The 15,026-nt window shown below is 45.3% G+C and overlaps 1 protein-coding gene across 3 annotated transcripts in view; it reads left to right on the top strand.

Annotated features, from left to right (window-relative positions):
• Positions 1-12,460, top strand: part of Znf777 (zinc finger protein 777) — a 27,494-nt gene extending 15,034 nt beyond the window's left edge. For all 3 annotated transcript variants that reach the window (XM_021191051.1, XM_021191050.1, XM_021191052.1), the window contains exons 5-6: positions 7,299-7,550; positions 10,981-12,460. In XM_021191051.1, coding sequence (XP_021046710.1) covers positions 7,299-7,550; positions 10,981-12,170 — 1,442 coding nt within the window. In that variant the 3' untranslated portion in view covers positions 12,171-12,460. The remainder of the gene's footprint in view (positions 1-7,298; positions 7,551-10,980) is intronic.
• Positions 12,461-15,026: the final 2,566 nt, after the last annotated feature.

Raw genomic sequence — 15,026 nt, 5'->3', positions numbered from 1 at the left:
AGAGGCAGGCGGATTTCTGAGTTCGAGGCCAGCCTGGTCTACAAAGTGAGTTCCAGGACAGCTAGGGCTATACAGAGAAACCCTGTCTCGAAAAATAAAACAAACAAAAAAAAAGACTCAGTCTCAAAATATATTTACAAATACTTTGGCCATATTGCCAGGCTCTTCTCTGAATAGATCAAAACTCAAATTATCCCATTTATTCTAATCTACATTCTGTACCAGTGCTCATGTACCATGTGACCATCTCTTCATGTCTTCCTGGGCAGAGCCAGGGGAATCTCCTGCCTGGCTCTCCCCTAGAATCCTTTCTGCCTCCTGGATGTCCCACCTCCTATGTTCTGCCTAAGCCATAGGCCATTAAATTTATTATTGACAGGTGCCACATCCAGACATTAAGATGTTCTCTCTACACTAGCTTAACTTTTAAAAATTCTCACTTATTTTATTTTGTGTGTATGAATATTTTGCTTGAATGTAAGTCTATGCTCCACATACATGCCTGGTGTCCATGGAGTTCAGAAGAGGGCACTGGATCCCCTGGAATTGGAGTTATTGACAGTTGGAGTCAAATGTAGGTGCTGGGAATCGAACCCAAGCCCTCTGTAAGAACAACCACACACACCCCTTTTTTATTGGTTTTGTTTTATTTGAAATAAGGTTTCTGTATGTAGTCTGGGCTGTCCTAGAACCCGCTGTCTACCAGGCTGGCATCACACTCAGATCCTCCTGCTACTACCTAACAAATAAAAGAAAAAACAACGTAGGAGGCAGGAGATCTGAAAACAGAGTGGAGCTGTGCAAGGTCCTGGTACACCAGAAGGTATTTTTTTGTTTTTTGTTTTTTAAAGATTTATTTATTTAATATATGTAAGTACACTGTAGCTGTCTTCAGACACTCCAGAAGAGGGCACCAGACCTTGTTACGGATGGTTGTGAGCCACCATGTGGTTGCTGGGATTTGAACTCAGGACCTTTGGAAGAACAGTCGGGTGCTCTTACCTGCTGAGCCATCTCACCAGCCCCCAGAAGGTTTTTTACAAGTAAATAAAACTAAATAAATACCAGCTGAGGGAACTGAAGAGAATTTGGAGCTGATGTGTGGCCAAGCAAAGGTAAAGATGATCATCTCTAGGGAAAGAACAGCTACAAGTGTCAACTGTCCCCATGGCTCCTCATCAGGTCACTGAAGCCTTGAATTTGGTGGCTGGTGAGGGATGGTCCTGTCTAACTAGCTCAAGAGGTGACCATACAGGTGTGTGTCTAGGAGACAGGAGGTGAGAAACATGAATCTTTGGAATCCCTTGCTACACAGTGAGTTTGAGGCCAGCCGGGCTACCTGAAACCCTGTCTTAAGGAAAAGGTAGATTGGGATGGGATGATGTTAGTAAAATCTTAAGAGTCACCTTTTTATTTTTTTTCCAGTTTTCTATATATGTCCTACACATACATTGTAAATTATAATGAATGCATTCTACTGCAAACAAGTTCAAATAATACAGAAGCACATCACTTGCCAGCTTTCTTCGGTAAAGTATCTAAGCCAGTGAAGTAGTTCATATCTTCAGTCCTAGCAGTCAGAAAGCAGAGGCAGGAGGATTAATATCTGACATTATGTATCCAAATATTTAAATCTAGATTGTGCTTAATAGCAGATTGTAGTGTTTATAATTGTGTGTACTCTCTCCTGTTGATAAATATTTGGGGGGCTCTGCTGAGGTTATATTCAGTTTTTCCTTCCAGCCCCATGCTCCCGGAAATAAGACTCAGACTCGGATAGTTACAGACACATTGGCCATCTAGCTAGGCTCTTCTCTGACTAGATACAGCTTAAAATATCCCATTTATTTTAATCTGCAGTCTGCCAAGTGACTGGCTACCTGTGCTCAGGTGCCATGCATCCGTCTCATATTCCTGGGTGGATCTCTTGAGATTCGCTCTATCCCAGAATCCTTTCTGCCTCCCACATGTCCCACCTTCTATTTCCTGTCTAAGCCATAGGCCATAGACTTTTTAATTGACAGGTCATGAATCCGCACAATACACAAGATATTCTCTCCACAGAGCTCACAAGTTTTAGTGCACCAGTAAAGACCCTTATAAGTAGATCCCTGCAATGATCTAAAACGTTGGGCTTTCTAGATATACAAACGTTTACTCGATATTGGCAAATGCCCTTCAACTACTGCCCCAGTCTATTTGCCTCCATCTAAGCATGAGAATAAAGCCATATACCCTGGCCAGTAATCACTTTTTAGCTTTGTGTGATTGGTAGGAGCTCTGGGTAACCAGTGCTTTTCATCCCTCCTGATGCTGCGGCCCTTTAATGCAGTTTCTCATGTCGTGGTGACCCCAGCCATAACATTATTTTGTTGCTGCACCATAACTGTAATTTTGCTACTGTTATGAATTGTAATGTAGCTATCTGATATGCAACCTATAGAAGGGGTTATTCAACCCCAAAGAGATCGTGACCCACCGCTTGAGAGCCACTGGTGCCAACAGAAGAGTGATAGTCATGCAGTCTCACCTTTGTCTTATTCTGTTCTGATCTTGAACTCCTGATCTTGCTGCCTCTACCTCTCCCAGCTACTACTGTGCTAGGTTCTAAAAGCCATGCTGGACATGGTAGTTCTTTAAAAATTAATGACGTGCTAGGTGTGGCGGTACACATCTATCCCAGCAGTGAAAGACTGGGTAAACAGATCTCCGTGAGGTCCAGGCTGAACGACATAATTAGACCTCTCTTTAAAAACAAACAAAACCAAAAGTATTATCTCTTAACTGTCATATCTATAAAAAAGATTTCCCTAATTTTGGGAGTACTTTTGTATAGTATTATATTTGTGTTATAACCATTTCAAGTTTTTAATATATTGAGATTAATCAGTCATTTCCTTTGTGGTATCTGGGTTTCACACCAAGTACAGAAATACTGGAACACTGTACTCAGTAGACACTGTGAACACGGTACTTAGGACCTGTGGGCTTCCTAAGACTGCTAGAAGTTAGTTAGGAGGATGAGGGGATTGGAGTTCAAGACCAGGCTAAGCAACTTGGTGGCTATCTCAGAAATAAAAGAGGAGCAGGGTTCAGTGGTACACACCTTTGATCTCAGCACCTAGAAAGCTAGCAGAAAGATCTCTCAGTTCAAGTCCAACCTGGTCTACATTCCAGGATAGCCAGGGCTCCAGAGAGATCCTGTCTCAAAATAAAAGAGGGCTGAGGTTAAGGCCAGTACTCAAACATAAAAGTCTCTAGACTTAATCTTCATTCCCAAGCCCCCCCCCCAAAACAAAAATATTTGAAATATAAACAGGTTTTTGCCCTAGAGAACAAAACAAAAAAATACTAAACAATTTTTTATTTTAACTAAGTTTCTTCAAATATAACACTGCATAAGCTCCATTAACAAGTAATCCTTTATATATTCAAATCAGCTCATAGGATTGAGTTTTTCCATCTCATAACAATTTTTATGAAAACTGATTACAGAGATAGAAAATCAATCACAAACAGGTACAGTGACACATGTGTCCCAACATTTGGGACACAGAGGCAGGAAGGTTCCCACAAAAGATCCCTACCTAGGTCCTCACAGATGAAATGATGTAGCTGTTTGGTCTTTTTCTATGTTCATCCCAGTTCCTGAATAATGACATGGATGCTTACTTGTTTATAAATATTTATGGCCTTCAGTTAGGCTTGCTCCCCAATTAGCTCTTAATTTATATTAATTCATTTATACTGTCCTATGTATGCCACATGGCTGGTTAGCTATCTCTCCTCAGTCTTGTACATCCTCCGAGTCTCTGGCAAATCTTCCCAAGCCTGACTCGTTTCCAAAGATCCTGTCTCTTTTCCAGATGTCCCACCTTCTAATCCTGCCTCAGCTTATCATCTGTCAGCTTGTGTCTACACAAGAGTATGCACACAGACAGCTGTGATAAAATAACAAAATATTGGCATAGCAGCACACACCTATAATCCCAGCACTTATGGTGCTGTGGCAAGAGAACCTGAAGTTCAAAGTGACCAGCCCGTGCTACGTAGCAAAAAAATTTAACAGCAAAAGCTTATAGTTGATGTGGACCTAGAGCATTTATTGGTTTGTGTGATTGACCACCCAGCTTCTCACAGCAGCATCTGAGGCCTCGGAGGCCTGCAGACAGCCTGCCGGTTCTTCAGCTCAGAGCCAGTTGTAAAGTTTACATACCCTGATTTTTTTCTAGTACAGAACTAATATGATTTCATTATTCACATGTAATGGGTATGTTTCAAAATTTAAAAGTAAAGTGAAGGTTGCAAGCACAGCTTAGTGATAGACATATCTGGCTTTCATGGGATCCCAGGTTCTATCCCAAGGACACAAGAAATGAAAGGGAACCCCCGTCTGTCGTACCGGCCTTACATGGAGATTTCTGAGGTGTAAACCTCTGGAACACCACAGAGATCATCCAGACTGGCAGGGCACGTGTCCAGAAGGGCATTGCTCTTGGACCTGTATGGCAGTCCTATTGCAAATTAGGTTTTTTTTGCAATATTTTGCTTTCAACGCAATTAAAAGAATATAGTTTAGTGGTCAGCCAATGGTTGATGATATGTTAACCACATGGTATTTGTAGCATGTAATTCAGGGTAAATTCAAAGGATCAAGTGGCATTTCCTAACTGCACACATGCCAGCCTACCCACATACTTCTGTAAATGAAGATCCCCAGAACGTGCATCTGTAAAAGTGAAAAGCAGAGTAGGCCTGGCTCTGACCTGTCCTTATACAGTAAGACTATGCATTCATTCTCTACTAAGTGAGCTAACCGAGGAAAGTTTCTGCCTATCCTCAGAAGAGACTCATTTCCAAAGTTGTTTGTTTTCCACATTGGATTGCTGTTACTGAATCCCACTTTGGATGACTGCATCCCAGGCTGGTCTCAAGCTTGTCATAGTCCTCCTGCCCCAGTTCAAGTGTTAAGATTACAGTGGTGACCTAGCTTGCCTATGTAATTATTCACAACGGTCCAGAGAGAGCATAGTTTTGAAATTTTGTTTTAAAGAATAAACAAGTAAAATACTTTCAGGAGTTTATGGAATTAAGGAAGTCATGTGTCTGGGTGGATGTAATAATTTAATATGGATTGAAGACAGGGTAAAGAGACACAACCCATGGGACTTGCGGGATAAAAACAAGCAACACAAGTGGACATACGTTGAAGGAGGGAGGATTGGAGAAGGGGGAGTTTTTAAATCTGTTTTGTATTCTCTAACAAACTACCCCCCAAATTGGTAATTTATACAGAAAATAGTTTTGTTGTGCATGTGTGATGTACTCCTATATTCCCATTACTTGGGAGGTAAAGGTGGAGAAGATCAAAATTCAAGGTCAGCCTGGGCTTTACCCTGAGTTCCAGACTAGCCTGAGCTGCAGAGTACAACCTTGAAGCTAGAAAAGAAAGCAAGTTTGTTTAGCCTACAGTTTTGCCTTCCAAGAGCTGGTAGCCAGCACCTCATTACTCTCAGAAGTCCTGGCTACATCGTAGTATGGCAGATGCTCCTGATGGTGAGAGGAAGAGAAAGTCATGACTACGCCAGCATCACTGCCTTCACAAGAGCTATTCCCCCAGTCTAGCTGTCTTTAACACCCCTCCCTCTCAGCCCATTACATACAACCAAACTCACTTCATGTGAACCTTTAGAAAATATTCAAAACATAACCAGACCACCAGGACTGGTAGTTTGGGAGGCTGAGGTCACAAATTTCAGACCTGACTAAGTTGGAGTGAATTCAAAGATAGCATGGAAAATTTAACAGGAGCCTCTCTCAAAAGTGAAAAATAGGAGCTACAGAGACAGCTCAGCACTTAAGAGCACATGCAGCTAAGGGTGACCTTGTACTCTTGATCCTCCTGCCTCCACCTCCCAAGATGCATCACAAGACATCTCTAGGGGGAGAAAAGAGAGAGATGGTACTCACTTCACAAAATCATACAGGACCAATAGATAAAGGAAATACTATTCAAACCTCCCACTCCAAGAAATAGAATCAGCCAAGCATATTGGTACATGCCTGTAATCCTAGCTCTCAGGAGGCAGAGGCAGGCAGACCTCTGAGCTCCAGGTCAGCAAGGACTACATAATAAAAACAAAACAAAGAAAAAAAATAAAAATCAAAGTCTAAGTAAGTTGCCACATGAGCATATTCAGACATTGTTGTCAGGGATGTGGGCAAAGGGTTCTCTTCTACAGCTTAGTGGAAGGATAAACTGTCATAGCCTTATTGAAAAAGCAATCTTGTAACATCCACCAAAATTAAAAATATTTAAGCTTTGGACTCTGTGGTCACATTGCTAAGCAACTCATAGAAATGAAACACTTTTATAATTGGGGATGTAAACAAACACTGTAGTATTGTTTATTGTAGTAAAGGATGAGAACTCAAAGGTTTTCCATTTGGGAATAACTAAATAAATTATAGCATTTCGCAGGATGTGACATTGTATCATTTTAAAGGGTGGTTAGCACCATAGGAAACCAGCTTAAAGGAATTTCTATATTTATTCACAGAGAAAAGGAGGCTGTGACCCAAGAAAAAAATAAATGTATATATGCTGCTGTGAATATATCTATATAAACATGGAAGCAATTTTGGTTAATTCCTGGAGTATCTTCATGGTCCTAATAGAGAAATGAGAAGAGAAAGCTGATTATGAGAGAAAAAAAAAACATGGTACTGAAAAGCAAAAATGTGTTGTGTTGCCATTTGTGTAGAATGATGTTGTATCTATAAAGCCCATCTGAAGTCGATCTATTGACTTGATCAAGAGAACGCAAATGTTACAGCCGTGTATCTAATGATGTTCTGTCTAACAGACAAAACCCACACACCCCTCTCACAGCCATGCAATATGCTGGAAAATGATGTGGTCCAGGAGAAGGGCCTTCTGCAAGTGTGCCTCTCAGAAACAGGCCAGAGTGAGGGGCAGCTCTCCTTGTTATGCTCTTTGGTACATGAATAGACCAACAAGAGGAAAGCGGGGCTTTGACTGCCTAGCGTGGAAAGTAAAATGGTTTTCTAAACAATTTGTAGAGAATAAAGTTTTAATCTATTGTAACTTGACTCTACTTTGTATTAGCATTCAAGACTACTACGAAGTGTCCAGAAAATTCTTCCTGCTCACCATTAATTCTATTGTATTTTTTAGGGTCTCTTTTTTAAAAAAGACCAGTTGGAATGTAAATGCTAGGACTGTAGAAACCTGGGGATGTGCCATGACCGCTCTGTGTGTCCTCACCTTCCCTCAGCACATGATGGCATCGTGATTAAGATCGAGGTGCAGACCAACGATGAGGGCTCAGAAGGTCTGGAGACACCAGAGCCACTGATGGGACAAGTGGAGGAACATGGCTTTCAGGACTCAGAGCTGGGTGACCCCTGTGGAGAGCAGCCAGACCTGGACATGCAGGAACAAGAGAATGTGCTCGAGGAGTCCACGGAAGGCTCCAGCGAGTTCAGTGAGCTCAAGCAGATGCTGGTGCAGCAGAGAAACTGCACAGGTAAGTTCTGGGGATGGCAGGGTGGGGCTGCTGAGGGCCCTGTCTCCTAGCACGTGGTCCTAATAAGCTCAGAATCTATTGGAATCTCCCAGGCTAGCAAAGAAGTTATTCTGCCCAAGCTTGGCTCAAACAAGAATTCAAAGGCAATGAGGTCAGAAACAGGTCCAGGGCCTATAGGTAGTGAGTGGCAGGTCCAGCCTCCTCCTCATTCATCACAGCACCATAGTGATTCTGGAGTCTGCTACTTTTGTTTTGCTTTGTTTGGGTGGTGGAGTCTAAGTAGCCCAAGCTAGCCCTCTGGGTATTGGGAACAAAGGTGTGTGCTAAATGACACCCTGCAAGAAAAGCATGTTTCTTGTAAAACATCTATGAGCAGTCCTTGTGAGCTGCTGCGAGGATCTGCTGGCTCTGCTTGCCAGTCTGAGTCCCAACCTAGAAAGGGTTCATTCTTCCCTTGCACATCCCTGTCAACCTTCCTGCAGCTGGCCAGAGCCTAGGCAGCTTTCCCTGGAGTTCACCTCTCTCTGCCCCGTGCCAGCCTAACTCAAAGCAGCACAGCTTCCCTCCCTTCTCCACCGCCCCACCCGCCTCTGAGCAGCCACTAAGACTGACATCCAGCCTGCCCTGGGGTTTTCCTTTTAAACTAAAAAAGAAGACTCCTATCTTTCTTTGGTAGACTCTAGTCATAGACCTTGTTAACTCCTAATCCCGTGTCCTCCCTCATTCTAGTCCCCATGAGGACAGCATTGCAGTAGGACACTTGGTGCTGATCCTGGGACAGCCTTCATGACAGCTTTTCTGCTGCTCCAGTCCTCAATGGCGGGTGTTTATTTTTGAGACCAAGGGTTTCCAGTTATAGCTTGATCCTCCTGCTTCAGCCTCCCAAGTGCTGGGAGTACAAGCATGTACACTCCTCGTGTGGCTATAATTGGTATGTTTTCAATTAATAAAAATCTCATGCCAACTTTGGTCAAGTGGTCGGGATCTAATTCCTTACATTTAGATGAGTACACAGAGGCCGGGGTGACGACGGCTCACTTAGCGCGCCTGTGTTGCTGATTGAACGCTGCAGTTTACAGGCTAGAGCAGGGGTTCTCAACCTTCCCAATGCTAGCGCCTTCTAATACAGCTCTTCAGGTTGTGCTGACCCCCAACCATAAAATTATTTTTGTTGCTACTTTATAACTGTAATTTTACCACTGTTATGAACCATAACATAAATATCTATGTTTTCTGATGATCTTAGGCAACCCCTGTGAAAGGGTGGCTTGACCTTCAAAGCAGTTTCAACCCACATATTGAGACCCACTACTTTAGAAGTTCTACAGTATGTGTGCCTGAGGAGTCTCCAAAAAACAAAACAAAACAAAAAACTGAACAAGACAGGGAGAGCATGGTGGCCCAGCCCTTTAATCCCAGCATTTAGGAGGCAGAAGCAGGTGGATCTCTGAGTTCAAGGCCAACCTGATTTGCATAGGACAGCCAGAGCTGCAGAAAAGCTGTGTCTTTAAAAAAACAAACACATAGGGCTGGCGAGATGGCTCAGCGGGTAAGAGCACTGACTGCTCTTCCGAAGGTCCTGAGTTCAAATCCCAGCAACCACATGGTGGCTCACAGCCACCCATAATGAGTTCATTCTGATACCCTCTTCTGGTGTGTCTGAAGTCAGCTACAGTGTATAACAATAAATAAATCTTAAAACACACACACACACACACACACACACTGAACAAAACCCATGAGCTCCATCATGCCACAGGCATTGCCAGCTTAGTTTGTCTGTCAGGGTAAACCAGATGGCCTGCAACCTGTTACTTTACTTAGAAACATTCTTCCATTTCTGGGCTTGGATACCCCAGCTGTGAAATGTGACCATACTTGCTTGACTTGGTCCTCTTCCAGTGCTATGCTCAGGTTAAGAGCACAGGTTAAAATGCTCTAGAAAAAAATTCATTAGAATTCAGCAACCGGGCTGGAGATGTGGCTTGATGACTAAGAGTACGCACTGTTCTTCTAGAGGACAGAGTTTAGTTCCCAGCACCCACATTAGGCAGCTCAAAATTGCTTGCAACTCCAGCTCCAAGGGGATCTGACAGCTCTGGCCACCATGATGGCCTCCTCTGTGTGTGTGTGTGTGAGAGAGAGATTTTTTTTTTTTTTTAAATCTGGTATACTACATGGTCAGTCCTAAAAACATACATACAAGTAATATTATACAAACTGAATAGGTTATATTTAGGAATACACTCAGACACACATGTATATGTATGTAATCATCACAACTTAAAAGGAAGTCATGAATTTGAAAGAGAGCAAGGAGGACTTCGATGGAGGAAAGGGAAGAGAGGAATATTTTAATTCTCAAAAAACAAAAAAAAAAAACAAAAACAAAAATATCTGAGCTTAGTGGCACACACCTTTAATCTCAGCACTCAGAAGGCAGAGACCAGCAATGCCAGCCAGGGCTATATAGAGTGACCCTGACTTAAAAACAAACAAACAAAAACCTCCAACTAACACTGGTTAGGAAATGCCAGATTACTGAGTCAGAAATTGCTTAGGTTCTCAGAGGCCCCTGGAAAACTTGGCGTTCTTTAGGTCCATGGGACAAGTGAGGCTTGGAGGTAAAGGAAGTCCACCAGTCGGGCATGCATGGTACTGCACTCTAAAAGAAGCCTTAAGGCTGGTGTTTTAAAAGCACCTTGTTTCTAGCTGCATAATGAGACCTTCATCTGCAGTTCCGAGTTGCCACAGAAGACCACAGCCTGAGTCTTACCAGAGAACCTCAATTGGTGTTGAATGTCACTCACAGGTCAGGGACACAAAGGAAGACAGACTGAGAAGTAATGGGGAAGAAATGAGAGAGGTGGGTAATGAGAATCCGCGGGTGGGCTCACCGGGTGGGCTCAGGAAGGAAGAGCAATGCAGAGGGAGAAGATAATGAGTCAGCAGTGCCCATTGCTACCACTGCAGAAGATACTCAGCCCCGGGTGCTCACAAACTTGAGTCCATGAAAATAATGCGCTCAGGCAGGATATGACGGTTCTTGAGGCTGGTTTTCCCCCACTGGGGACTAAGCCTCCAGCAGCTTCACAATATGAGCACCAGGAGGCTGAAAGCCTGCTGCCGAGAGCCCTGTTAAGCTCTGAGTTTCATGGCTAGTTGTCTGATGGTAGGACTCATGGGACAGGAAACTAGATTTCCCAAAAGGAGGAATGTGGACAAATGTATATATCCGTGTGTGTGTGTGTGTGTGTGTGTGTGTGTGTGTGTGTGTGTGAGAGAGAGAGAGAGAGAGAGAGAGAGAGAGAGAGAGAGAGAGAGAGAGTTTGTAGCACAAAGTCTGTTGGTGAGGTTGAAACCATGTACTTATCCAGGATAAAGGTGTTCTAGAAAGTAGCTAAATGCTTTCTTTCTAACTTTGGAGCAGAGGGGATCGTGATCAAGACAGAGGAGCAGGAGGAGGAGGAGGAAGAGGAAGAGGAGGACGAGCTGCCACAGCACTTGCAATCCCTTGGGCAGCTGACCGGGAGGTACGAGGCCAGTATGTACCAGACCCCCCTACCTGGGGAGATGTCCCCCGAGGGCGAGGAAAGCCCCCCACCCCTGCAGTTGGGCAACCCAGCAGTGAAGAGGCTGGCGCCCAGCATTCATGGGCATACACATGGGCATGGGCACGGGCACGGGCACAGTGAACGGCACCTGGGTGAGAACCGTGGGAACTCTAGCCAGCAGCAGCGGAATCGGCGTGGTGAGAGGCCCTTCACTTGCATGGAATGTGGCAAAAGCTTTAGGCTGAAGATTAACCTCATCATCCACCAGCGTAACCACATCAAGGAGGGGCCCTACGAGTGTGCTGAGTGTGAGATCAGCTTCCGCCACAAGCAACAACTCACGCTGCACCAGCGCATCCACCGGGTACGCAGCGGCTATGCCTCCCCCGAGCGCGGGTCAGCCTTCAACCCCAAGCACTCGCTCAAACCGCGTCCCAAATCGCCCAGCTCAGGCAGTGGCGGTGGTCCCAAGCCCTACAAATGCCCTGAGTGTGACAGCAGCTTCAGCCACAAGTCAAGCCTGACCAAGCACCAGATCACACACACGGGTGAGAGGCCCTACACGTGCCCAGAATGCAAGAAGAGCTTCCGCTTGCATATCAGCCTGGTGATCCACCAGCGTGTGCATGCTGGGAAGCACGAAGTCTCCTTCATTTGCAGCCTGTGCGGCAAGAGTTTCAGCCGCCCGTCGCATCTGCTGCGCCACCAGCGGACTCATACTGGTGAACGGCCTTTTAAGTGCCCGGAGTGCGAGAAGAGCTTCAGTGAGAAATCGAAGCTCACCAACCACTGCCGCGTGCACTCCCGCGAGCGGCCGCACGCCTGCCCTGAGTGCGGCAAGAGCTTCATCCGCAAGCACCACTTGCTGGAACACCGGCGCATCCACACGGGTGAGCGGCCCTACCACTGCGCCGAGTGTGGCAAGCGCTTCACGCAGAAGCACCACCTGCTGGAGCATCAGCGTGCGCACACAGGCGAGCGGCCCTACCCCTGCACGCACTGCGCCAAGTGCTTCCGCTACAAACAGTCGCTCAAGTACCACCTCCGGACCCACACGGGCGAGTGAGCATGCGCCCCGCCCCTGCCCCGGCCAGATGCGCAGCCGTGTGCAAGGGTCTAAAGCCCCTGGGACAGGTACCTCGGCTGCCCCCAGACTGAGCTCAGTGGGCGGGAGCGGGGCGCCCCAAGCCCTTCTGCTGTGAACCCTCCTTCCCTCCCGTCCCTTCTTCCCCAGGACGGGGTAGTGAGACCAGGTCGCTTCTTGCCTGCTTCCCCAGGGCCCCAGGGGGGAGTGCTTGGGCCTGGGGAACCCCTTCAGGCTGTTAATTTCCTTGACAATAAAATGGATGAAAACAATCTGCACGGGGGCAGTGATTTGGCTGCCAGCCACTCGCAGGCGCGATGCAGGGCCATTTAGTCGGGGATAGAACTTTCTAAATACCTTTTGGATACTGTGGTTCTATTTGATAATAATAGAGTAATTTTTAAAAGACGAGTGTTTCCTGTTTGCTGTTCTTGTTTGGTTTGTAAGGGGAGGGGCTGAAGTGGCCCAAGGCTCATGTGCCCAATATTAGCTGACAACCAAGTTACTTCCTCAAACTCATTGTCTGCTGGATGATGGAGAAATAGATACCACTTATAAAATCAAGAGAAGGGATGCTGACGAACTTGAAGGAGAGAAATCTGGGGAAGGGTAGAAGTACCTGCCTGCCGGCCTTCCTGTGCCTTCTTGTCTACCTGAGCTGTGTGTGGTCTCTCGGTAGGTGATAGGTCCCAACTGCCCAGAATGATCAGGGAGAAAGTGATGGTCGCGTTGAGAATGATCTGAAAAGATGGTCCTATGGCAAAAGCTGGGGGCTTCCACAGGGCCTCTGTTCACCCTGGAATGCCACTGGCAGTGGAGTGGAGTAGGAGTGAGGGAGCCTCTAGTGTGTTCTGTGGAACAGCCGCAAATAGCACCATCAGGACAGCCTCTTCCTCCTCCTCTCCCTCCTCCAACTCCTTTATTTATGTGGGGGAGTGTGTGTGTGTGTGTGTGTGTGTGTGTGTACACGTACATGAGTACACAGAGGGCAGAGGTATCAAGAGCCCCTGGAGCTGGACTTATTAACAGTCGTGAACCACCCAAAAGAGGTACTGAGAATTAAACTCCAGTCATCTTGCAGGAAGGTAAGCACAGAGCTCTTCAGCACAGAGCCAACTCTCCAGCTCCAGGATGTTTTCCTCTGTTTGAAGTTGCTGAGAGGATGTGTTGGACACAGTTACAATGATTTGTGCATTTCCTGTTATCCTTCTGCTCCATCTCCAAAAGAAACTGCAAGCATATTATGCTTATTATGAGCTGTTTATTTTCACATGTTTTGGGCCTAGAGGTAGCCAGAGAAGATTTTAGTCATCAGAAGGGACAGTGGGCTGAGTCTAGCTCAGCCTACTGGAAGCCAGGCTTATGGAAGAAAAGACTGGCTTAAAAGGAGAGCTTGTTCATGCCTTTAATCCCAGCACTTGGGAGGCAGAGGCAGGCGAATTTCTGAGTTCAAGGCCAGCCTGGTCTACAAAGTGAGTTCCAGGACAGCTAGGGCTATACAGAGAAACCCTGTCTCGGGGAAAAAAAAAAAAAATAAAGAAAGAAGAGAACCTGTTGAAGCTAGACATATCAAGTGACAAACTATTTAATAGGAGCTTCAAGGGGCTTTTGGAAGGAAAAGGTGACCCATTGTGGACTTTAAGGTGACTATAAATCATCACTAGCTAATATATCATTCTTTATATGTAAAAATTTTTTAAAAAGATAAACTGAGGCACAAAAGATATAACTTCACCATTTCCTTGCACATTTCCAGAATGGTGGTAGGATAGCAGAGAGCTACCCAAGAAAGGAGGTAGGCCAGTCCCTAGAGCCAGGCAGAAATCTAGGGCAGGCACCAGCCTGGGGATTACATCAGTGTGCAGCAAACACCGTGTGTGGAACAGAAGGTAAACTGTCCTGCAAGGGTCAGACCAAAGGTTTCCCAGCAGGTGACACAGAACTGGGTCTGTTGAATGGGGAGAATTTCTGTATAAGGACTTATAAGTAGGATGGTCTTAAGAACTAAAGGGTGACATGAAGGCGCTTATGATAAAGCCCACTAAGCTCGAGAAGGCTTTGTAGGAAAAACAGTCTAGGTGCTGGCTTGAAGTGGACCAGGGATACGGATCTTGGATCCAAGGCTTTAAGGCTGTGGAATTTAAACTAACCATTGAATAAGAAATCACTGGACACGTGAACAGGAGAGGGACATGATGTCAGTGGACAAAGCAGAGCAGATTGGAAACGCATGTCAGCTGGCTGGGAGAGCCAGCTGGGTGCCATGAGGAGAGCTTACAGACGACGGAAGTGCATGATGGGCCACGGGGAAGCAGAGAAAATAGTCCCTTTGAACACCTGGGTATTTGAGACACTAAGGTCTTTTTGGAGGTGTTTGATAGTCACCTAAGATCTTTATTTATCTGGACCCAGGAGCTTTAAAGATGCTCAGACTCAAGTGTAGACCATGCATGCAGTTTAATGTAGAATCCAAGTGAAGAGAGTTCTTTTCATAACCACAAAGTAGCTGAAATATACAGCAAGTAGGAAGGTTTAAGAGCCTGCCTTCTGAGGAAACCTAGTTTTCTTTAAAGGAATTCAACCAACTCCTGTCAAAGCCTAGGGCCTTTCACCTTAGTTAACATCTTATCTGTTAAATTAAGTCAAGGTCAAGTTACATTGTCCTGAGGCTTAAATAACAAAATAAAAAATACCTAGCCCAGACTTTGTGGTCTTAACTAAGAACTCAAAAGCTTCCTGATTTTATTTTAACTTACACAGTGAGGTTTTAACTTGGTAAAGCTGGGAGATGGAGGTTGGCTTAGTAAAAAGCAAAGTTCATCAGGCTTGTGCCGCATC

Source organism: Mus pahari, chromosome 2 (genome assembly GCF_900095145.1).
Source record: "Mus pahari chromosome 2, PAHARI_EIJ_v1.1, whole genome shotgun sequence".
In the NCBI taxonomy this organism is placed as follows: domain Eukaryota; kingdom Metazoa; phylum Chordata; class Mammalia; order Rodentia; family Muridae; genus Mus; species Mus pahari.
This window is presented reverse-complemented; position numbering and strand designations above follow the sequence as displayed.